General features: G+C 52.6%; 1 protein-coding gene and 1 pseudogene across 4 annotated transcripts in view; one reads left to right on the top strand and one right to left on the bottom strand.

The window, feature by feature from the left end:
* GTF2IRD1 (GTF2I repeat domain containing 1) overlaps positions 1-17,415 on the top strand; it is a 115,437-nt gene extending 98,022 nt beyond the window's left edge. Inside the window, exons 22-26 of one of the 4 annotated variants that reach the window (XM_043914937.1) lie at positions 6,937-7,014; positions 9,237-9,429; positions 13,001-13,038; positions 15,704-15,840; positions 16,935-17,415. In XM_043914937.1, the coding sequence (XP_043770872.1) occupies positions 6,937-7,014; positions 9,237-9,429; positions 13,001-13,038; positions 15,704-15,840; positions 16,935-17,003 (515 nt within the window). In that variant the 3' untranslated portion in view covers positions 17,004-17,415. The remainder of the gene's footprint in view (positions 1-6,936; positions 7,015-9,236; positions 9,430-13,000; positions 13,039-15,703; positions 15,841-16,934) is intronic. The other 3 variants (XM_043914935.1, XM_043914936.1, XM_043914939.1) reach the window with 3 other exon arrangements.
* Positions 17,416-21,196: 3,781 nt separating this feature from the next.
* LOC122701705 lies at positions 21,197-22,197 on the bottom strand (annotated as a pseudogene).
* Between the last annotated feature and the right edge of the window lie 975 nt (positions 22,198-23,172).

The raw sequence follows: 23,172 nt of genomic DNA, 5'->3' as shown, positions 1-23,172 counted from the left end.
CTTGCTTCTGTCACTTTGTAAGACGTAACATAGCATTAAAATGTATGGCTGTAGCTGTTTGTTTTCAGGGCTCCGTAATATTCCACTGCATTGACTACACCACGATCGATTCATTCATTCTCCTGTCCTAGGCTATCTGGGTCTTGCTGTTACTTGCCGTTACTAAGAGTGCTCTTTAGCCCACCTGAGCATGTTTCCTTTGGCACATGTAGGAAAGATTCTCTTGGGTACATGAGATCACGGGTGAGGGCTTCCACCCCAGTGCAGCACGGTCGTCCCCTCTCTGAGCTTCAGTTTGCCCGTCTGTAAAACAGATGACGGAACTCCTGCTGCCCCTACATACAGATCCTGGAAAGAGTTAAGAGGTGAACTGAGTGTACACTTTCATCGTGGCGAAGGCCTGGTGCCAGGAAAGCGAAGTATCCTACAAGTCACGGGGGCCCAGGGAAGGACGTGGCTTGTCCCCCATCTGAGCGACCCCTGCTCCCTGCACAAGGCAGCTATTCCACCAAGATGGGGTGCCCCTGGATATCCACCTTCTGGTCTCTTGAGAGCCAGGCCCACCTGGGTCTACTTTTTTATTTTAAATTATTATTATCATTCTGTGTGTGTGTGCTCTTTGCAACCCCGTGAACTGTAGCCCACCAGGCTTCTCTGTTCATGGGATTCTCCAGGCAAGAATACTGGAGTGGAATATTGCCATTTTCTTCTCCAGGGAATCTTCCCGACCCAGGGATCAAACCCGCATCTCTTGCATCTCCTGTATCAGCAGGTGGATTCTTTACCACTAGCGCCACCTGGGAAGCCAGGTGGCAATCAAAAATAACAATTAAAAATAATTGTAATTATTTTAGTGAATTTATTTATTTTTGACTGCCCTGGGTCTTCGCTGCTGTGCATGGGCTTTCTCTAATTGCAGTGTGTGGGCTTCTCATTGCAGTCGTTTCTCTTGTTTCGGGATTTAAGGCACAAGGGCTTAGTTTCCCCGCCACATATTAGATCTTCCTGGACCAGGGATTGAACCTGGGTCACTTGCATTGGCAGGCAGATTCTTCTTAAGCACTGGACCACCAGGGAAGTCTGTGGGTCTGGTTTATGGCTGGATCGCCCAGTCCAAGCCGGGCAGAGAGGAGAGGCTGCTTCGAGAGGAGAGAGGAGAAATAGTTATTATGTTCTTCCCCCAGAGATCTGGGCTCTCCCCTCTCTCGCTGCTGGCTTCCTCTGTGTCATTTTGGAACGTGGTTCTCAGCACACAGTCATCAGCCTGAGCTGGGCACCTCAGACTCGGCTCAGAAAGGCCAGGCTGCTCCGGGCTCTTGTACTTTGCCTCCGGAGAGTGATGTGGGGCCACCCCAGGCGTCACCCTGAGCTGCCTGGCTTAAAACTGTGTACCCAGCATGGCTGTGATTTAATAAGCTTGGTTGCTTGCTTTCCCCAGGCAAAATTCGTTTAATCCTTGGGCTAACAGACAGCCGATTAGAAAGCACAAGAAGAGAGCTCCTGGGGCAGACCATAGAGAGAGAAACCAGAAAGCTGGAAAAAGCAAACATGGGCAGGGGAAGTGCCAGCCCGGGGCAGTGGGGGACAGGTCCCTGTGGCCAGGGCAAGTTCAGCAGCACTTTCTGGATGGCACTGGGGTTCAGGTCATGAGGGTGACCTCCCCCTACCCCCAAATTGTGTGCTTAATTAGAAAAGGGGTACTTGGTGTGGGTTTTTTTTTTTTTAATGTTTATTTTTATTCATTCATTTCTGGCTGTGCTGGGTCTTTGTTGCTGCTCAGGATTTTCTCTAGTTGTGGCACACGACCTTCTCGTTATGGTGGCCTCTCTTGTCGTGAGCACGGGCTCTAGGGCACGCGGGCTCAGTCATTGCAGCTTCCGGGCGCCAGAGTGCAGGCTCAGTAGTTGTGGCACATGGGCTTTGTTGCCCCCAAGTACGTGGGCTCTTCCTGGATCAGGGATCGAAATCGGGTCTCCTGCATTGGCAGGCGGATTCTTTACCACTGAGCCAGCCCGCTTGATGAGTTTTAGAAAATGTCCTCCCCTAAATGAGTCAAGCAAACCCAGAGACTTAAAAGAAATAAAATTCCATTTTCTGGAAGAGTTTCCTAGGTAAGATTTCATTTCCTGAGACTACGTGAGATAACTGAGGCAGTGGTCTGCTAATCATGTCAATGATAACTTGACATTGACAGCAGAAGAGCTTACTTTTTTTTTTTTTAATGTCTCATTAAATTTTTTTAATCATTAAATCCCTCCCTATCAGGCCAGGATTCCCACTGGAGGGATGTCAGAACTGGCTCAGAGAGGAGTTGAGTGCTTTTCCAAACACCACACAGCATTAGGGGGTACAGTCAAGATTGCCTTGGAGTCTGCTGTCACTGGCCCTGGGGATGCCCTTTCTCCCCACTGTCTACAGGCATTCAAGCAGGTACCTGGAGGGTACCTTCGCATGGAGCCCTTGTGATGTTTCCAAATGGAGACCATTCTGAAACGTTTGCAACCGTCGCGGTCCTTACAGCCAGCCTGGGTTTGCAGACGCTCCATCAGGTCCCCCCCAGGGAAGAAGAGTAATGACAACTAGCCTGAGACCACGCCAGGCAGGGGCAGGACGTCCTCAGCTCCATGTGGTCGTTGTTGCAACTTTCCAAACAAGGAAATGCAGTGGTGGCCCAAGATCATGAGCTAATAACAGAGCCAAGACTTGAGACCAAGCAGTCAAACTTCAGAGCATGTGATCTTAATTGGTCTTAAATTCCGGCAACAGGGCTATACCTCGGAGTCCACGAAAGACCACGGGGTTTCTGGCCGAGACCCCACGGGCCCCAGGGGTTGTGCCTCACCCCCAACACACACACACACACACACACACTGTCTCTCTCATGTTCTCTGATCCTCGTTTTGCTCATTAGCAGATCAGACTCAGTGGTGATGGTTGCCAGGGCCACCCTGCCCTGCCCAGCCCACAGCCGTCCTTGGGGAGGTCCCTGGTGACCACCGGCCTGGCTGCCGCTTCTCCAGGGAGTGGGGCGTACGATGGTAGTGGCAGGAGCCTATCAGTGTCAGGAGGGAGGTGCCCGACACACAGCCTGCCAAGAGGCCTGGTGGGCTGAGCCATGCAGGCTAGCAGGGAGCGTGGCCTTCCTCCCCTGTGTCCGGGGCTCGCCAGGACTTAGGGGGTGCTAGCTGGGGACAGTGACCACAATTCACAGCACAGGAGACCAGCTCTGTCCTAGGCACCTCTGAGCCTGGACCCGAGTGTTCGTCCTCCCCCTGCAGGCCTGGAGGTAGAGTGAGGGCACCTGTGGTTCTAGTTCAACCTCCCAGGTATTGGGTCCCTCCTTGGCCCTCATCCCACAAGGCCTTCCCTCATTTTTCCTCCAAGTACACAGAGTCCCTGGAGGATATCAAGCCAGGGACTTGGAGAGTCCCTGCAAGGAGAGACCCAACCAGTCCATCCTAAAGGAAATCAACCCTGAATATTCATTGGAAGGACTGATGCTGAAGCTGAAGCTCCGATACTTTGGCCACCTGATGCGAAGAACTGACTCATTGGAAAAGACCGTGATGCTGGGAAAGATTGAAGGCAGGAGGAGAAGGGGATGACAGAGGATGAGATGGTTGGATGGCATCACCGACTCAATGGACACGAGTTTGCGCAAACTGGGAGATAATGAAGGACAGAGGAGCCTGGCGGGCTACAATCCGTGGGGTTGCAAAGGGTCAGACACAACTAAGCTCGCGCACACACACACACACACACACACACACACACGCACTCACAAAACATTTGTTGAGCACTCATGGAGCGCCTGGAGCCCCGACGTGTGCCGATCAGGCCGAGTCCCACAGGGCCGTGGGGGGCACAGCTGTCGCCCCCTCTGAGAAGCCCTCCATGATCCCCGGCTGGGTTGGGGGTCCCCCCTCCCCGCCCCGTGCTTCCACCCGGCTCTCACTGACAGTTCTCAAGCCTGGTGGGTCACCCAGTGCTCTTCACTGTCGCCTGCCTCATCTGGGACTGTTTTCTGTGCTCTGACGCAAGGTCAGCGCTGCATCCCCGTGGAGCCGTGCTTGTGAAATATTTGTCCAAGACAAATACTGTTTCAGGACGGTGAGCAGAAATGCTGAGAGGTGACACGACCCACCGTGACTGAACCAACGCAAGCCTAGGTTTTCGACTCCAAGTTCATTGCCCTCCCGGAGCCTGGCGTGGCCTCTCCCCCAGGGCGAGGGCAGTGTGAAGCTCAGGGCTGCCCTTTGCCGCTCTCCACCCACTGGCAGCAGAGCGGCAGGAGTCTGCAGGGGAAGGCGGGGTGGGTGAGTGAGTCCCCCGCTCCCAGACACACCCACGTGCCCAGGTGACAGTCACATCCAGCAGCCACGAGAACCTGAGCTTGCGGGCTTGTCTTTGAGGTGCTGTTGACTTCCTTTTGTTAGTTTGTTATTTATGGCTGCATTGAGCCTTTGTAGCCGCTCGCAGGCTTTCTCGAGTTGCAGTGAGCGGGGACGACCTAGCTGCAGTGCCAGGCTTCTCATTGTCGCGGCCTCTCTCGGGCTTCAGTAGTGCTGGCGCACCAGCTTAGCTGCCCCGCAGCATGTGGGACCTTCCCCGACCAGGGATCGAACCCACATCCCCTCCATTGGCAGGTGGATTCTTCACCACTGGACCACCAGGGAAGTCCGCTGTCTACTTCCTTTTAATCCAGAAGGCTTTGTCATGTGCCGACTGAGTTCCGGCCCTGCCCTGGGCTTGATAGGAGACAGAGGCATGCAACTGTGAGCTGATAGAACAAGAGAGTTAGAGGAAACACCTTAAAGATCAATCCTTCTTTCTAGAGATGGGAAAGTGAAAATTCAGGAAACCCAGTGTGCCTGGTAGAGAGAAAGACCCGGACTTCCGGGTCAAATAGGGTATTCCTGGCCCTACGAGGCTGTGTGACCTTGGGCAGGTTAATTAACCTCTCTGAACCTTTGTGTTCTGGACTGTGGTGAGCAACGGCCATGACCATGTCTGGGAAAGCTGCTGGCATTGTCTGGTGCACATTGGGTGGATCCAGGTTGATCTCTCCCTGGCCTCTGTGGCGCTGCCCTGTCCAAGCAGAGTCCCGGAGCCATCCCTGGTGGCAGGGGAATAGCTGGATAGAAAGTGTCTTCCACCTCCCCGCAGGCTCGAGGTGGCCCTGGGGCAAAGGACTCTGTCCTAGTTGTCTGCTGACGTGGAGGAGGGTCAGGTTGATGCTGGCCACCTCTGGGGCCCTGAAGACCATGGGGAAGGGCTGTGATGGGGTGTGTGGGAAGGTGGGAGGGCTCCAGGGTGCCGAGTTCGGGGTCTCGGTGTGGCCAGGTGCAGCCATCACTGCCCGAGATGGGGACACAGGAGGAAGATGCCATCTGGTATGCCTGACGCTAGCAGTGCCCCATGGCACCCGGGTGGCTGGTTGGCCGTGCTTGAAGAGAGAGAGATCCCGGAACTGTTGAGATTCGGAGATCTGGATGCTAGAATCAGGAGCGTGGGCATAAACTGGACCAGACAGGGCTCTGGGGTTGGGGGGGGCGGGGCAGGGACTGGGAGGGCAGCGGGTTACGGAGGAGGGGTGCCAGGCGGTGTGGGAAGCTCTCTGCCCTGCAGGGCTGGGCGGGTGAGGCCCCTCCCTGGCAGTGGCTGGGGGGAAGGCTGGGCCTCGTGCCCGGGGTGTGAGGTGCAGGCGGGGGCAGCAGACAGTCTGAGTGGCACAGAGCCCTGGGCCTCCCAAATGGAACTGAGTTCTGTGAGATTTTTCCAGATTAGAACAGGAGTTGTTTTTCTCCGCCGACCCATTCTGTCTGCTCTGCCCCTCACCTCCCAGGCCCTGGCTCCCTGCCGGCTTCCAGCTCCCCGCCCCCGCCCCCGAGGCCCAGCCCTCATGGTGAACTGTACCAAGGTGCCCCAGGGCTCTTCCTGGAACGCCCGCTCCTGGGACACATGCCCACGGCCGCTCTGCCGGGACCTCTATGCCATCCATGCCCCGCTTCTCCCCGGCCCAGCACAGGCCTGTCTCTGGGGGCTCCACTGACCCCAGCTGCTCTTCCAGACCAAGAAGAGGGCTGATGCAGCGGGGCACAGGGTCCGGGCAGAAGGTGCCCCCCCAGGTCCCCCCTGGACACTGACCAAGAAACGTGTGCAACCCCAAAACCTGCCTGGTCGCAAGCTTTGGGCTCTGGGTCTGCGAGGCAGCCAGGTGACTTCCTGCAAGCCCAGCTCAGTCAGGCTGGCACAAGCCCCCCCACCTCTCCACCCGCCCCCCGACCCATCCCCATCCCTTCCCCCCGGCCCCGCCCCGTGCTTCAGCCGCGACCAGCACACCGTGACCTTTCACCTTTTGATGCCTGCGCAGGGGCTGATCCTACACCTGGGGTGTCTTTCTCCACCCCCACTCCATCCTGCCTTCCAAGAGACCCCACCTTGAACATCCTGCTCTCCCAGGCGGCCTCCCCAGATGTGTACAAGCAGCGTGGGCACCCTGATTCATGCCCCCCCTCCCATCTCCTCGGGGGTGTCCCTGGTCACACTTCTGGGTGGGCGCGCGGCCTAGTTGTCACCCCCGCTAGGCTGCGAATCCCTGGGAGGGGGCTCCTGGCCTCCTTCTCCTCGGGGCGCTGCGTGCCTGATACAGGGCCTGCGCTGGGGAAGCTGTTCAGAGAATGCGGGATGGCTGGATGAATGTATGGACAGATGGGTGGTTGGATGTACGAACAGATGGGTGGATGGACGTACAGACAGATGGGTGGATGGATGTACGGACAGACGGCTGAGGCCAGCAACAGGCTGCAGGGGAGCGGGCGGGCCCTGGAGAGCCCGTGCCAGCAGGTGGGGGTCTGGGCCGCCACGTGGGAGAAGGAGCAGGTCCCAGGGCCGAGCCCATGGGGACCCTCACGCCCCCTTGCCTTCCTCTCGTAGACGAAGATGATGCCAACAGGCTCGGGGAGAAGGTGATCCTCCGGGAGCAGGTGAAGGAGCTCTTCAACGAGAAATACGGTCAGTGCATAGTGAGGGAGGGAGGGTAGGGCTGGGGGGCAGCCTTCCTTGGGGGTCCCCCCGCCTCTGCAGCCAGCCTGGCCTCCAGTTGTCCCCAGCTGGCCTGTCTGCTCCCTGGGGACATAGTTGCGCTGTGACTGATGAGAGCTGACTCCTCATTCTCCGCCCGACCAAGAAAGCTGGGGGAAAGGAAACAGTCGGCGGTACACACAGCTGGGACAGTGGTCAGCATCTCTGCCCCTCTAGGGCTGGGCTGTGTGGCAGAGGCCAGGGCCCACAGTCAAGTGCCTGTTCACACAGACGCTTGTCTGCCCAGCACACACTCAGCCCTGAGAATCTAGAGGAAGGAGTCTGATCCCGCCATCAGGGGGGCTCAATGTGGGGAGGGAACTGGCCATGGAATAGAGGCAAAGTGCCAAGTCCCCTGCAGAAGGCATCCGGGTGCCAGGGAAGAACCCAGGATGGTACAGTTGATAATACAGCCACCGCCAATGGAGCAGTTTCTAGATTACTGCGTGTCAGGCAGCACTAGGTGCTCTGTATACGTTTTTTCCCCCCAGCACTTTTTTATTTTGCAAAACTGAAACTCACACTCATTGAAGAACAGCTCACCGTTTCCCCCTGCTACTTTCTGTTTCTATGAATTTGACCTCTCTCATACCTCATGTAAGTGAAAAGATACAGTGTTTGAGGTTCATCCACGTTGTAGCTTGTGTCAGAATGTCCTTCCTCTTAAAGGTTGAATAAGATTCCCTAGTATGTGTTTTAGGTTTTGTTTGTCCATTCATCCACTGAAAGACGCCTGCTGCTCGCACCTCTTGCCTCATGTGCGGCTCAGAATACATTTTGTTTGTGATGAATTTAGTAGTATTATCTACTTTGTATTGTAGTTGAGAGTTAGAAGGCTGTTTTGTTTTTTTTTTTTTAATTTCAGAGAGTGACAAAAGAAAACAGGAAAATGTAGAAATGTAATGAGGAGGCAGGGGTAATGGGAGCATAGCCATGGCTGAATCAGTGAACAGGAAAGCTCCTTGGAAGAAGGGATGTTTGAGCAGGAACTCGCATGTCAGGGGGGACGGAGGGAAGCTTGCCAGGCGTAGGGAACAGCTCAGTGACTGCAGAGCAGTGAGAAGGCAGGTGGGCCAGGAGTGGGAAGGTGCAGGGGGAGAGGTTCTCGATGAGTGCAGAGAGGGAGGCAGGCCAGGACTTGGGGTTTCGTTTTGAAAGTAACAGGAAGCGACTCTGCTGTGTGGTTTGTTGTGTCTTTTTCACTTTTTATTTTGAAATCAGTTTTCAAAGCAGAGAGAATGACTCAGTGACCCACCGTGTAACCCACAGACCTGGCTTCTGTGCTTATCGACATTTGGCCAATCTTAATTCTAAAACCAATCCATTGGGCTTCCCGGGTGGCGCTAGTGGTAAAGAACCCACCTGCCAATGCAGGAGACTTAGGTTCAATCCCTGGGTTGGGAAGATCCCCTGGTGGAGGGCATGGCAACCCACTCTGGTATTCTTGCCTAGAGAATCCCATGGACAGAATGCCATAGGCATGGTTTGATAGCTTTAGTACTTTAGAACAAACCTAAGACATCCCGTCATTTCGTCCATAAATACCTACGTAAGGACTTTTATTTTTTCTAACACAACAGGAGTAGATTTTACATTTATACATGTGTTTTTTTGGCCTTGTGGGATCTCAGTTCCCCAACCAGGATCAAACCCATGTCCCCTGTAGTGGAAGCAAGCAGTCCTAACTACTGGACCTCCAGGGAATTCCTTGGATTTTTTTTTTTTTAATTTATTGACGTGTAGTTGATTTACAATGTTGTGTTAATTTCTGCTGTACATCAAGGTGACTCAGTTTTATAAATATATATATATATATATTCTTTTTCATATTCTTTTCCATTCTGGTTTATCACAGGATATTATAGTTTCCTGTGCTATGCAGTAGGACCTTGGTGTTTATCCATCCTGTATATAATAGTTCGTACCTGCTAATCCCAAACTCCCAATCCTTCCCTCCTCATCCCCCACCCCTGGATTTTTAGTTTTGCTAATTGGATTAAAAAAAAAACAAACCAGTGGTGTGTGCGTTGACTTACAAACTCCCTGGGGTGCTGTGGCTACCTAGTGGGGCCGTGCTGGGTCCCAGCCCTTCCCCAGAGAGCTTGCCTTGGACCAGGGAATCCTCCCTCACCCTGACCCCCTGTGCGCTCTAGGTGAGGCCCTGGGCCTGAACCGGCCCGTGCTGGTCCCTTACAAACTGATCCGGGACAGCCCAGACGCCGTTGAGGTCACGGGCCTGCCCGACGACATCCCTTTCCGGAACCCCAACACATACGACATCCACCGGCTGGAGAAGATCCTGAAGGCCCGCGAGCATGTCCGAATGGTCATCATCAACCAGCTCCAGTGAGTGCCCCCGGCACCTGCCGCGGGGGTGTGGGGTGGGTGCTGTCTGGAGCTGGGAGGGGAGCCCCCAGAGCCGGCCCAGCCAGCAGTCGGAAACAGAGAATCGTTGAGAAAAGGAGAGAGAGGAAACTCTCGCTTGCACAGAATCCAGTAGACAGCCTAGCTGTCTTTCATCTTTTTTTTTTTTTTTTCAATGTGGACCATTTTTAAAGTCTTTATTGAATTTGTTACAGTATTGCTTCTGTTTTATGTTTTGGTTTTTTGGCCTCGAGGTGTTTGGGATCTTAACTCCCTTGACAAGGGCTTGAACCCGCACCTGTTGCACTGGAAGGCCACGTCCTAACCACTGGGCTGCCAGGGAAGTCCCAGCAGTCTCCTCTTAAAGATGAGGAAGCAGATATCCAGAGTGAGAAAGGGACAGTGTAAGTCACAGTGGGTCAGCCGGGCTCCAGACCCAGACGTCTTAGTCGGTGCAGGCTGCTGTAACAGAATACCATGGACCAGGTGGCTTAAACAACAGAACTTTATTTCTCACTATTACGGAGGCTGAGAAGTGCAAGATGAGGGTGTCGGCAGATTTGATGTCTGGTGAGGCTCTTCCTGGTTCACAAGTGAGCATCTTCTCACTGTGTCCTCACAGGGTGGAAGGGATGAGGAAGCAATCTGGGGCCTCTTATATAAGGACGCTAATCCTTTTCATGAGGGCTCTGCCCTCTGTACCTAATCACTTCTCAAAGGTCCCACCAATAAATATCATCACACTGGGGATTAGGTTTTTTTCAACATTTGAATTCTTCGGGGACAGGAGCACTTAGGCTATAGTGCCAGATGTCCTGATTCTAACCCCTTTCAACTGAAACACATGGCTTCAGCATTCATAGGTATTTATTTTTTCAATTTTAATTAAATTTGATTTTTTTTTTTACTATACCACTCATTTTTACCTGTTTTACTGTATTTAGAAAATAACAATAATTCAGTACCCCCAAGCTTAGAGATAGCCACTGTCTGTATTTTACTGTATATCCCTATATATTTTTTTAAACACAATAGTTTATTTGATTATTTTGGGGGTTTACACACAGCAAACCTGGAAAATACAAAAAGGTAGAAAGAAGGAAGATAACCCATAATCCTCCTATTTAGAGTTAACACTGGTGGTGCATTTCTTTGACTTTCTCTTCTACCCATATTTTCTTTTCAATTTTATACTCCCATGTTTTTGAGGGTTTTTTATTTTAAATTTTGTATTTATTTATTCACGCATTCGTTTATTTTGGCTATGCTGGGTCTTCATTGCAGCTCCAAGGGCTCAGTAGCTGAAGTGCTTGTGCTTAGTTTCAGCATATGGGATCTAGTTCCCCGACCAGAGATCAAACCCTCACTGCCTGCAGTGGAAGCTCAGAGTCTCAACCTTCCTGGCGGTTCAGTGATTAGGATTCAGCATTTTCACTGTGGTGGCCTGGGTTTGCTCCCTGGTCAGGGAACTAAGATTCCACAAGCCACACGTATTGTGGCTTTTTTATTTAAAAAATACAGCTATTGTATTTTTTTTTTTTTTTTTTGGTGCAGCCAAAAAAAATTTTTAATAAAATAATATAAAGTAAAATAAAATAATTGCATGTGTCCAAAAAATTGTATTATTCAATTGATCTGAGTTGTCCAGCTACAGAAATAGCAAGATGCCAGAGGATTGTTTGGACTTGTGATACTTTAAAGATGCAGTAAAAGATCTATTGATTTGGGGGGAGAAATCATATTATTCAGTGAAAGTGAAAGTCGCTCAGTCACGTCCGACTCTTTGTGACCCCATGGACTGTATAGTCCATGGAATTCTCTAGGCCAGAATACTGGCGTGGGTAGCCTTCCCCTTCTCCAGGGGATCTTCCCAACCCAGGGATAGAACCCAGGTCTCCTGCATTGCAGGCAGATTCTTTACCAGCTGAGCCACAAGTGAAGCCCCACATTATTCAGCGGGGCCTCAAATGAAAAGTAGAGGTTTCCCTCCCTGCCCATGTATGTTCACCCCCTGAAGTAACTTCTGGAAAATAGGAGAAAATGCCCACCCACCCCCAATAGATGTACCTACCAGAGAGAAGACCTTTTGGGGTTTTCCTTCCATGTTTCCACTTTTCTTTTTTCTTTTAATGCCTATTATATACATATATTTATATAAATATATAAGTATATATTAATATATATTATATTAATTATATAAATATATAAGTATATATTAATATATATTATATTAATTATATTAATATATAATATATTATACATCATAATATATAATAATATATTGTATATAATAAGTAAATATATAATACATAGATATTATATATAAATATGTATATATAAGTTCAGTTCAGTTCAGTTCAGTCGCTGAGTCATGTCCGACTCTTTGCGACCCCATGAATCGCAGCACGCCAGGCCTCCCTGTCCATCACCAACTCCCAGAGTTTACTCAAACTCATGCCCATCGAGTCGGTGATGCCATCCAGCCATCTCATCCTCTGTCGTCCCCTTCTCCTCCTGCCCCCAATCCCTCCCAGCATCAGGGCCTTTTCCAATGAGTCAACTCCTCGCATGAGGTGGCCAAAGTATTGGAGTTTCAACTTCAGCATCAGTCCTTCCAATGAACACCCAGGACTGATCTCCTTTAGGATGGACTAGTTGGATCTCCTTTCAGTCCAAAGGACTCAAGAGTCTTCTCCAGCACTGCAGTTCAAAAGCATCAATTTTTCGGTGTTCAGCTTTCCTCACAGTCCAACTGTCACATCCATACATGACCACTGGAAAAACCATAGCCTTGACTATATTACATCTAATTTGGGGGGGTTCTTATAATAATGCTGCAAGTAAAATAATCATTAAAATAAAAAGTAAAAGACATATTAGGGCTTCCCTGGTGGCTCAGTGGTAAAAAAACCGCCTGCCAACGCAGGAGACAAGAGTTCGATCCCTGATCCAGGAAGATCCCACATGCCGCGTGGCAGCTAAGCCTGTGCTCTAGAGCTTGGGAGCCACAAGTACTGAAGCCCGCGTGTCCTGGAGCCTGTGCTTTGAAACAAGAGAAGCCACCACAATGAGAAGCCCTGGAACTGCAACCTGAGAGCAGCCCCCACTCGCTGCAACCAGAGAAAGCCCGGTAGCAACCAAGACCCAGCACAGCCAAAACTAAATAAATAAAAATAAACATTAAAAGAAAAAAAAATTCCAGGTTCCTTTTTTAAAAAAAAAGATATATTTAAAAAATAGTACTGCCTCACATATCCATTGACATAAATGTAGGCACACACTTCGGATCACTTGGTCAGACGACAGCCCCGCTTTCTAGAGGAAACCAGTCCGAGGGGCGACCTACCTGGCTTGGCCCTGACGGTGTCAGGCTCACCATCATCCGCCTGCTCTGGGCGGGGACGCTGACCGCTTTCATCCGGGGCTTTCCTGGCTAACGTTCCGGCATTGATGGCAGCCTCTTCATCTCACAATGTCGCCCACATTTAGGAAGCAGGTGAAATGGAGGGGCAACCTGGTGTTCTGACTGCCGCCTCATTTCTCTCTTTTTCAGACCTTTTGCAGAAATCTGCAGTGACACCAAGGTGCCAGGTAAGTCAGAGGCTGAAGAGGCCACCCCTCTGCTTCTTGGGGACCAGAGTCTAGGGACACATCTGGGCCAGGGGGCACGCGATAGAGGAAAGTGTAGTCCTCCTGCCTGGAACCTCCCCAGGGAGCCTGAGACCTCCCTCCGCAAGGCCAGTATCCCCAGAAGGTCCCAGGAAGCCTGCAGCTGCCCTTCGGAGAGGCCCTGCCATGGAGAGCTGAGCCTGGCAGATCAGCTAGAGAGAAGGAGGGACAGGCAGGAGCCAGCAGGAGGGGGCGTCAGGTAGGATGGGGGAAGCCACCTGGGGAGGGGAGAGGGGGTGACCTATGCCCTGCAGGGGTGAGGCAGGTGGGCGCTGCCCAGGACTGGCTGGGCCCCTGGACCCTGCCTGCATTTTCAGGGCGACACCTGCACTTAGACCCTGGTCTTCTAGAACCTTTTGGGGTCCTGGAACCTGGGAAACTCTGGGATTCTGATCAAGCAGGTGTGTCAGAGGACTCAAGAGGCTGGAGCCCCGGGGATTGGGAGGTGCATCTCTGATTAAGAAACACGGATTTACAGGAATTCCCCAGCAGTCCAGCGGTCAGGACTTGGCACTCTCACTACTGTGGGTCTGGGTTCAATCCCTGGTTGGCGAACTAAGATCTCACAGGCCACATGGCATGGCCAAAAAAAACAGAAAACACTGATCTAGTCCCACCTCTCATGGTACAGCTGGGAAACTGAGGCCCAGGGAGGGGAAGGGACTTACCAAGGCCACACAGTGAGCTAGGGCCTCCTCGAGCCTGGTGTGCTGACCATCCATCTGAACCACAGGCCACCGTGGACTGTAGGCCCCAGCGTGGCTGTTCAGTGGGGACAGTGACAGGATTCAGCGAGGCTACCCCACCCCAGCTTGAGACTTGAGGCCCTAACTCCAAATGGTCAGGGTTCCCCCGGAATGCCACAGCCTTCTAGCATGTGCCGATGCCAAGGGCATGGCATGGGATAGGGAGGTGACTAGGTTTGGGAGCTGCTCCCAAGTCAGAGGCAAACACGGCAGAAGGCCCATGGAGGCCTCCGGGAGGAGAGTTTGGAACACATTATCAGAGACTTACAGGCTTCCCTGGCGGCTCAGACTGTAAAAAATCTGCCCTCCAATGCAGGAGACCTGGGTTCGATCTCAGGGCCTGGAAGATCCCCTGGAGAAGGTTATGGCTACCCACTTCAGTATTCTTGCCTGGAGAATCCCCATGGACAGAGGAGCCTGGTGGGCTACAGTCCATGGGGTCGCAAAGAATCAGATACAACTAAGCAACTGACACTTTCACTTTATCAAAGACATATCCACTACCCCCAACCATGGCCATCTTTAAGGTCTTAAAGTGACCCCCACGGTGGCCACAGCCCGTGGCGAGCACCTCTGAGTTGTCTGCATGTGGAGCCTCCTTCAAAAATCCCTCCTCCCTGGCTCACAGGCTGGGCTCCTTCTGCCTCCATAGTCTTCTATGTCCCGGGATCTCCACTCATACCACATCCAGACCCCAGCCTCTGGCTTTGCTTCACCAGCTAGACAGTCGCCCACCCAGGCCCAGCATGCCCTCATCTGTGTCATTAAGACCTTCCGATGGGCTGTGTCAATAAGCTGTATCCAGTCAGTTAAGCCCAATCTCCACTTACGCAGCACACAGCTGCAGATTTCTGGGGGGAGCCACACCGTGCAGGGAGATCTTAGTTCCCTGACCAGGGGTGGAACTTGCAGTTCCTGCAGTGGAAGTGTAGAGTCCTAACACTGGACCACCAGGGAAGTTTCCAGTACACAGCCGCAAATCTTTTTGCTAAGTCTTTCATAATCACATGAATTGGATTCAGTAACAGCACAACCCCTGCTGGTCCTACTCTGTGCTGGGCTTGATACTGGGCTCCTTCATACTTTTAGTCTCCTTTGAGTCTCATATCATACACTTTTCTCCTTTCGGCTCAGAGAGGTTCATCATTTTCCCAGGGTCACACAGCTAGTAAGTGGCAGCCGTGGAGTTTGAACTTCAGGCTTCTGGCTCTAAACCAGGCTTTCTTTCCATTGGGAAAGAAAGGTCACCAGTGCCTGTGACCTGTCGTTTGTCACAGCACTGTCAGATCTGGGTCATCACACATCGGCGCTAACAGTAGCAACCATACTGGTAGCAGTTCTCAGCTGCTGAGTATTTACTGGAGACCAGTTACATTATCTCATGAGACACTCCCAGCAAACCTGCAGAATCTCACTCACATTTTACCTGTGACAAAATGAAGGTGCAGGGCGATTACCTGGCTCTCCTTGAGACCCAAGACTGTATGCCTCTGAGTCTGGGAGTTCGGGGGAGCCTGGGACCTTGGACTCTACCTGGTCCAGGGAGGGTATAAGGAAACCCTGGGCCTGAGCTGGGCCTGCTGGGGAAGCCTCCCTGGAGGAGGAGGCTATAGTGTCAGCAAAGCAATAAATGAACGGGAGGAGGAGGGTGGGCAAGTCGGGCATGGGGGCTGCTCAGGGAAGGCAGCTGTGGAGATGGGCCTCAGCGCTGGGGGATCAGGAGCCTTGAGTGCTGAGAAGGGGACTTCAAACCTGCGAACAAGGCCTTCTCCAAGGGGGGGTCAGGAAGCCGAGACACAGTGGCCCTGGCACCCGGCATCAGCAACCCTTTCTCCCACCAGCCAAAGACAGCAGCATTCCCAAGCGCAAGAGAAAGCGGGTCTCCGAAGGGAACTCCGTCTCCTCCTCCTCCTCATCTTCCTCGTCCTCATCCTCGAACCCGGAGTCGGTAGCATCCACCAACCAGATCTCACTCGTGGTAAAGTTGCGCAGAACAGGACCTGACCGCTCTTCCCTCTGGCTTTCAGCCGGCACTCGGGCAGGGTCGTCTACGCTGGGGCATGGGTCCGGGGTGCGGGGAGACGCCGGGCCCTGAGCAGGGTCTGCAGACATACCTCCCTGCTCCACCTGTGAGCTAGTCCACCCCTTCTCTCATCAGGCGCTCACAGGCACCCCGGGGAAGGAGTTCACAGGCCCACTATGCAGATGGGCAAGCTGAGGCCTCAGAGTGGGAAGGGACCTGACACCTCCTCCCACTCGATAGGATCTTGAGCAGACTCCCAGTTGTTCCCAGGGCAGTCAGATGCTAGACTAATCTCTGTGCTCACATCACATGCTCTGAGCCACAGGGCTGCGAGGTGTGGGTGTTACCCACAGTACGTAGACGAGGAAAACTGGGGTCAGGGGCCCATTAACTCTGCGGCCTCACGCTGGTCAGTGGTGGACGGACACCCCACTTCCAGAGCACCACCTGCTCTGCCACGTGACTGGTTTCTTCAGCCACGTGGCTCCTCTCGAGGGGAAAGCCTCATTAAAGGCACAAGTCAAGCGTTCTTTCTGATTTCAAAATATTAGCTTTGAAAACCTGGGTCCAAATGGGGAGAATATTGGAAGCCAGTTGAAAACGACTTTAGAGTTTGTTTATGCTTGGACCTCTTGCCGAAAAGCACAGAAGTTCAGGCTTTGCCTCTGTTCCTGCCAGGGTGCTCACAGAGGGTCCCTCAACCCTCCCACCACCCAGAGAGACAGGAAGACTTGCTCTAGAACCTGGGGCCTGGAGGGGGCTGAGTTTATGGGGCTCAGGCCACCTGTTCTGAGCGATCCCCGATTTCTTCCCCACATGTCTGCCCACACGGTTGGTCCCTGGGGCACAGGTGGGAACAGGTCAGAAAGCTCCAGCCCTGGCCCCACGGTCACTGGTGAACCGTGAGACCTTAGGTCACACCCCCCTCTCTTGGCCTCCCACAGCCTCAAAATAAAAAGCATCCGAAGAAGTCCTTCACAAAGCGTCCCAGGGGGCTCTCGGAGTCACCTGGAGTCCTAACCCAGGCTGTCTGTCCCCCCTCTCTCTAGCAATGGCCAATGTACATGGTGGACTATGCCGGCCTGAACGTGCAACTCCCGGGACCTCTGAATTACTAGACCTCAGTGCTGAATCAGGACCTCACTCAGAAAGACTAAAGGAAATGTAATTTATGTACAAAGTGTATATTCGGATATGTATCGATGCCTTTTAGTTTTTCCAATGATTTTTACACTATATTCCTGCCACCAAGGCCTTTTTAAATAAGTAAAAAAAAAAAGAAAAAAAAGCATTGCCTCTGTTCCTAACTGTTGCTTGTTCTCTTTTGGAATTTGTGGCTGCAGCTGCCGTCCCTGGAATGAGGTCAGGAAGTTTGGCTCAGCTGGCCTGCCCAGGCCTTCCGTCTTTGCCAAGAACAGAGGCCACGGCCCTGACCACAGGGCCCTGGGTACAGGCTTCATTCATTTTGCTGCTGCTGGGGTCACATGACCTCAGAATGCAGTACCAGAAGAAGGCGAAGTGCAGGGCCGAGCCTCTGTGGTGGGGGGTCGTCTTGTCCTGGCCCCAATAACAGGTACAGTCAAGAAGGTAGATATGATAAGCAGGCATGGAATCTCCATAGCTGGAGGGAAGACATCGTGGAGATGGGGTCTTTGGAATGAGCCTGAAGAGGTGACACGGGTTTTGTTTTGTTTTGTTTTTTGGCCTTGCTGTGCGGCATGTGGGATCTTAGTTCCTGGCCCAGGGATTGAACCTGCACCCCTTGCTTTGAAAGCATGCAGTCTCAACCACAGGCTGCCAGGGAAGTCCCTGAGGTGGCTTTTTGCTACTGTGTGTACATGCTCTGTCTCTCAGTTGTGTCCAACTCTTTTTGATCCCATGGGCTGTAGCTCACCAGGCTCCTCTGTCCATGGAATTTTCCAGGCAAGAATACTGGAGTGGGTTGCCCTTTCCTATTCCAAGGGAGCCCTCCAACTTAAGGATTGAACCCACGTCTTCTGCATTTGCAGGCAGATTCTTTACAGCTGAACCACCTGGGGAGCCCCAGGTTTTTGCTAGAGCTCAGGGTGGTGAGCTCAGGGTGCTAGAGCTCAGCTTTAGGCAGAGTGGTGGGTCACAGCTACCGGTCAGAAAGACCAGTTTGGTGACAGGTGGAAAGGTGAAGGAAGTGATGAGACTGGACTTCAGAAAGACAAGTCAAAAGGGTCTGGCAGTCATTCAGGCTTGCCATACTGGCCACTCCTTCAGTCCTGATGGGGAAGCCGGGGAAGGACAGGACGTGGAAGCACATATCAAGGTGCCTTTACCTAGCACAGACTCAAGAAACAGTCCTTGAACACGCCGTTGTTCAGTTGCTCAGTCGTGTCCAACTCTGCGACCCCACAGACTGCAGCACACCAGGCTTCTCAGTCCTTCACTGTCTCCCAGAGCTTGCTCAAACTCACGTCCATTGAGTCAGTGATGCCGTCCAACCACCTCGACCTCGGTCATCCCCTTCTCCTCCTGCCTTCAATTTTTCCAGCATCAGGGTCTTAGGAGTTGGCAGGATAAAGCTGGGAGGGCTGGGGCTGGACACCGTCCTGGGGGAGAGCCACATGTGCATAGGCAGGGAGGCTGGACTGAGAACCTGGGCGTTCTAGGAACGAGAAGGAGTCACTGCCGCAAGGGAAAGGAGGAGAGTGGCTGGAAGTGAGATGGAAAGGTAGGCTAGGGTAGTCCACAGGCTGTGCCCTGCATGTGGTGCTATGATGAGGGGTGAACCCCGGCAGAGATGCAGCGTGGGTTCTGCTGGCCCAGTCTGGTGCTCTGCAGCCGCATTGTATCCTTTCCCCCCTCGTCCTGGTGGAAGACCTTGTGGGCTGGGCAGAGGTGGGGAGGGACGCGGGTGAGAGCCACGGGATGGCGTACCAGGGGAGAACCAAGACCAGGTCTGCATTTTGGAAGGGCCTGCCTTCCCCCGCAGAGGAGACAGAAGCCGGAGTCCATGTGGGAGGCTCTTGCCGTTGTTCCAGGCAGAGCTGGTGGGGGTTTGGGCCAGGTGAAGAATAACAAGGAGGTCAGCCAACAGGGCTTGGAGGTCAGTTAGACGCTAGTGCTGGGGCGTGGAGGGGTCAGGGTGGACTGCGGCGTCCAGCCAGGGTCCAGCAGGAAGCCTACGATGTGGAGGAACTGAGTCCTGAGTCAGCTAAGTACACAATCCAAACAGGCCAGGAGCTCCTGCCAGCCCTCTGGGTCAGCCCAGGGCCCGGAGCCGAGAGGGAAGGTCCTGTCCCAGCCTTCCAGACTCTCTTCCTCCTGGAAAGACACAAGAAGCCAGAACCACAAGCTTGGCATGCCCCCACCCAGACTTTTCCTCTCTCTGCCACATCCCAGTGGCCCCAGGACCCGCTGGGGCCCTCCACTCCATCTTCAGTTCCCTGGCCTTGAGCCCAGTCTGCCTTTAATCTCCAGGATCAGGGGAGGGGCGACCCCCTACCATTGACCACCCACCGCCCTCTAGGCATCAACTGCCTAGGAGATCAAGGACAGCATGGTGACTGCCACCTCGCCCTCAGACCCTCTCTCCCGGCACTCAGCCTTCCTCCGTCTAATCCTGTCTGTCCCTGCATTAAAAAGCCCCCACGGGGTTCCCTCCCCTGCAGCACTCCGCCAACTTCCCGGCCCTCCCTGTCTGTCCCCCTCCTCTGCCTCCCACCCCACCGATCTGTGCCCTTTTCTTCTCCACGGCAGCCAGCGGGCAGTGAGCGCGCCTCCAGCCTGGCCACTGGCCTGCATCCCTGCAGCCCGGCCGGCCCGAGGCTCAGGCCCACCTGGCGCCCCAGCCGCCGGGCTGGCGCCTCCCGGTTGTCTAGACCGGCCCGGGCCGCCCCGCCCCCGCGCTCAGATCTGCGGCCAGAGCCGGAAGTGGCTCCTGCCCGGGGCGGGCGGGGCTCCGCGTGCTGCAGACGGTGCCGCCGGCGGCTGCGCGGAGAGGCGGGGAGCCCCGGGGAAGGGCGCTGGAACCCCGAAAGGCCGGACTCTCCTCCTCTGTCATCCTTCGGATGAATGCAAATAGGCGGGTTGGTGCAGCGAACCTTCGTGCCAGCCTTGGTGCCAGGCTTCATTGCAGAAATAAAGGGGATCTCCCTTCCCAAGTCAAAGCTTTTGAACCAAGAGGTGACCTGTGTGCGTTTCCCTTCCCGTCCCGGGGGCTCTGGGCTTTGGGAGGTGTGTCCGGGCTGAGTACCGAGGATGTGCTTAGGGGCCGCTGGCCGCCTCCCCTCCACCCCCCACCCCGCCTGCTCGCTTAGTCCACAGTGTGCCCACCCATCCCCTCCCCTCCCCCCCAGATCTGCCAGCAGGCCCTGCTTTCCGCAAGAGAGCCCAGATGCTGTTTATGCAACCTCCCCGGAATCTCAGTGTACTGTACTTTTTTAAAGTGATTTGATTCAAAGCACTCATTCTTTAATTAAACTTCATTTAGCTGCCATCTGTCTGGGTTCAAAATTGGCTTCGTGTTTTGCAACTCTAAATGAGAATTGTTATTGAATGTGTAAACACATGCACCAAAAAAAAAAAAAAAATCACAAAATACTTTCAAAAGTAATAAATGAGGAATGTGCAGAAGCAACGTTAGGAGCTGCATCTTAAACGTTCTAATTGCTGGGGAATGTATTCTGGTGGGTACATAATCATGTTATATACAAATCTTTGTATAGAAATCTGGTATCAATGAAAAGATCAAGATTATGGAAAATGCCGGAATTATATCAGACTGAAAACAGTAATAAAGCAATCATCGGAGCAGGGACAAAGCGAGGGTGAGGCTGGAGGGGGGAAGGGCAGCAATTCTCATACACCTGCTCCCCTGCAGGGAGCCTCCCTCATCTGCCCGCTGCCCCACTTCTACTGAAAAGAGGAAGGTGAGCCTGAGCTCTGCTGGCAGGGGCTTCAGAACAGCCCTTCCAGATACCTCTTTAAATAAGGAATCAGGGGACCTCGGTCCAGGGGATAAGACTCCAGGTTCCCAATGCAGGGGACCTGGGTTTGATCCCTGGTCAGGGAACTAAGAGCCTGCCTACTGCAATTACTGAGCAGCCAAAATACATTAAAAAAGAAAAAAAAGAGTCCAAGTTTTATAGAGGTTGTCTACTGACCTCCAGGTTAGAGGGCCTCCTCCCTCCCACCTGGCCCCAGCAAGGAACAAGAAAGAAAAGATGGAAAAGGACCGTGGCACCTCTTTGAAGCCTTGTGTTCGTGGCTCGATAAGAGGTCAGTGCTCTTTGGGGGAAATGGTCTTCAGGATTTTTTTTTTAAGGTAATAACTTTATTTCATCCTTATTATATTTATGTCTTCATTACAATTAGTCCTCTATTAATAACAACACAGTTTATTTTAATGCTTGTGGAGTCTTGATTTATTTTTTCCTCTGCTTTTAGGTGTGCTAGTCTTGGTGCATGTGCATTTTCTACCGCATTGCAACAGGCAAGCTTTGGTTCAATTTTCTTGTCCTACACAAAGGAAGATTTTGAGTGCAAAATCTTAGCCAATAGATCCTGGGTTGCCATTTTATTTTCCTCTCCTTGGGTGGATTTATTGGAAGGAAATGGGTAAAGGACAGGGGGAGAAAGGGAAGGGATGAGAGAGGAACAAAGGGAAGAGTTCTCAGCTATGTTGAATCTTGATTCACAACTTTGCCTCCATTCATGGTCGGTGTTCCAGAACTTTTCCTTGAACGCCCTTGTTTTTCTCCAATTTCATGTAGTGATGGCTCTCTGTACATACACACTTTAATACGTTTTGGTACAAAATGTGATGAGGGCTTGGTTTTCTTCACTCTGTTTCCCTTCATAATCTAACCTTCCATATTGAGTCCCAAAAACCAAGCTCGGCCTGATTCTTGCTGAGGGTACAGTGTGGAAGAATAGATCACATAGTAGTTTTCAAACACAGATTCCTTAAATTTGCATTCTGGAGTGAAAACGTCTGAGCTGTAGAGATAGCCTTCACCATTCATGGCCACATCGAGGCTGGCCTTCACCCCTTGGATGGCCACCACACGCAGGCCCACAGGGATTAGATTGAAGAGGGTGTAGTCGCTGTTTTCGTCCTTGGTCCCATCGATGGTACCATCTGGGTGCATCTGCAGGAAATATCCCTGCTGGCTGAATAACCTTGTCACAATTCCTTTCAGCTGGGGTTCACTTAGGCTGCTGCTGGACCTCAGGCTCCTTCCACAGAGACACTGCAGCATATGCACTCCTTTCTTCAAAGAAAGCTCAAGAATCTTCATGGAGTAGCGCGTGTGTGGGGTTGGTCAACTCCCCGCCCACCTCCGCTGATTGTCCAACCAAAAGGCGGGCTGCCTGGGGAAGCCGGGTCCCAAATCCATGGTGCGCGCGTCCCCGGCGCACAGCCGGTTTGCACGGCGGCCCCGGCCGGCTCAGGGCCGGGGCTGGGACTGGAGCGCGGCTAGTCTTCAGGATTTTTCAATGAGGAAACTGAAGCATGAAGACAGGGAAGGAGCAGGGCTAGAGGCTGATGGTCTCAGGAAGGGGCGGGTTCTTGCTGACGTTTCTGGGTGATCCAGGTTGGAGGATGCAGGAGTGGAAAGTTGGGTAGCAGTTGAGGTGTGGATTAAAGCAGACCCCAGCATCCCTAAGACTCTCTTTGGCTGATATGTCCCCTGTGCCCTCTTGATCTTGTCTCCCTGGCCGTCTCTCCAGCACCTCCCCATTTTACCTATCACTGAAATGTCCCCTCCTTGGGGGCCTCTCCAGACCACCTAGTCTAAATCAGATACTCTCTACTTCATAAATTTTACATTTCATCTCCTTTAAAATTGAAAAAAAAAAGGAAAACAAACAAAAACATGTATTATGATTCTTCCCTTAACTTTTTCTTTGGCTGCACCTCGCTGCTTGCAGGATCTCAGTTCCCCCACCAGGGATCAAACCTGTGCCCTCAGCATGGAGTCCTAACCACTGGATCACAAGGAAATTCCTTTCCTGTAACTCTTAAATCCTCCTTCCTAGTGAATCCAGTAAGCTTGCCCCCGCCACCCTCCCCCAAGCCCATCTCTGGGGAACCATGACAGGTGCCTCTGCCCATTTTTCCACAATAAAAGTCTGCTTGCTTGAATTCTGGTCAAGTGTTTGGACGCCAGAAGCCCAATGTTTCAACATCCGTGTCCCTCAAACACCCACTTAAGATGCAGGAAATGGGAGCCAGGATAAACACTCGGTGCTACAAGAGGTACCAAAAACATTCCACCTGGCTTACACTGTTGCAGATAATAATAAAATAAC

The sequence above is a fragment of the Cervus elaphus genome, chromosome 10, assembly GCF_910594005.1.
Source record: "Cervus elaphus chromosome 10, mCerEla1.1, whole genome shotgun sequence".
Taxonomy (NCBI): Eukaryota; Metazoa; Chordata; class Mammalia; order Artiodactyla; family Cervidae; genus Cervus; species Cervus elaphus.
Note: the sequence above shows the minus strand (reverse complement) of the source record. Positions and strands in the feature narration are given on the sequence as shown.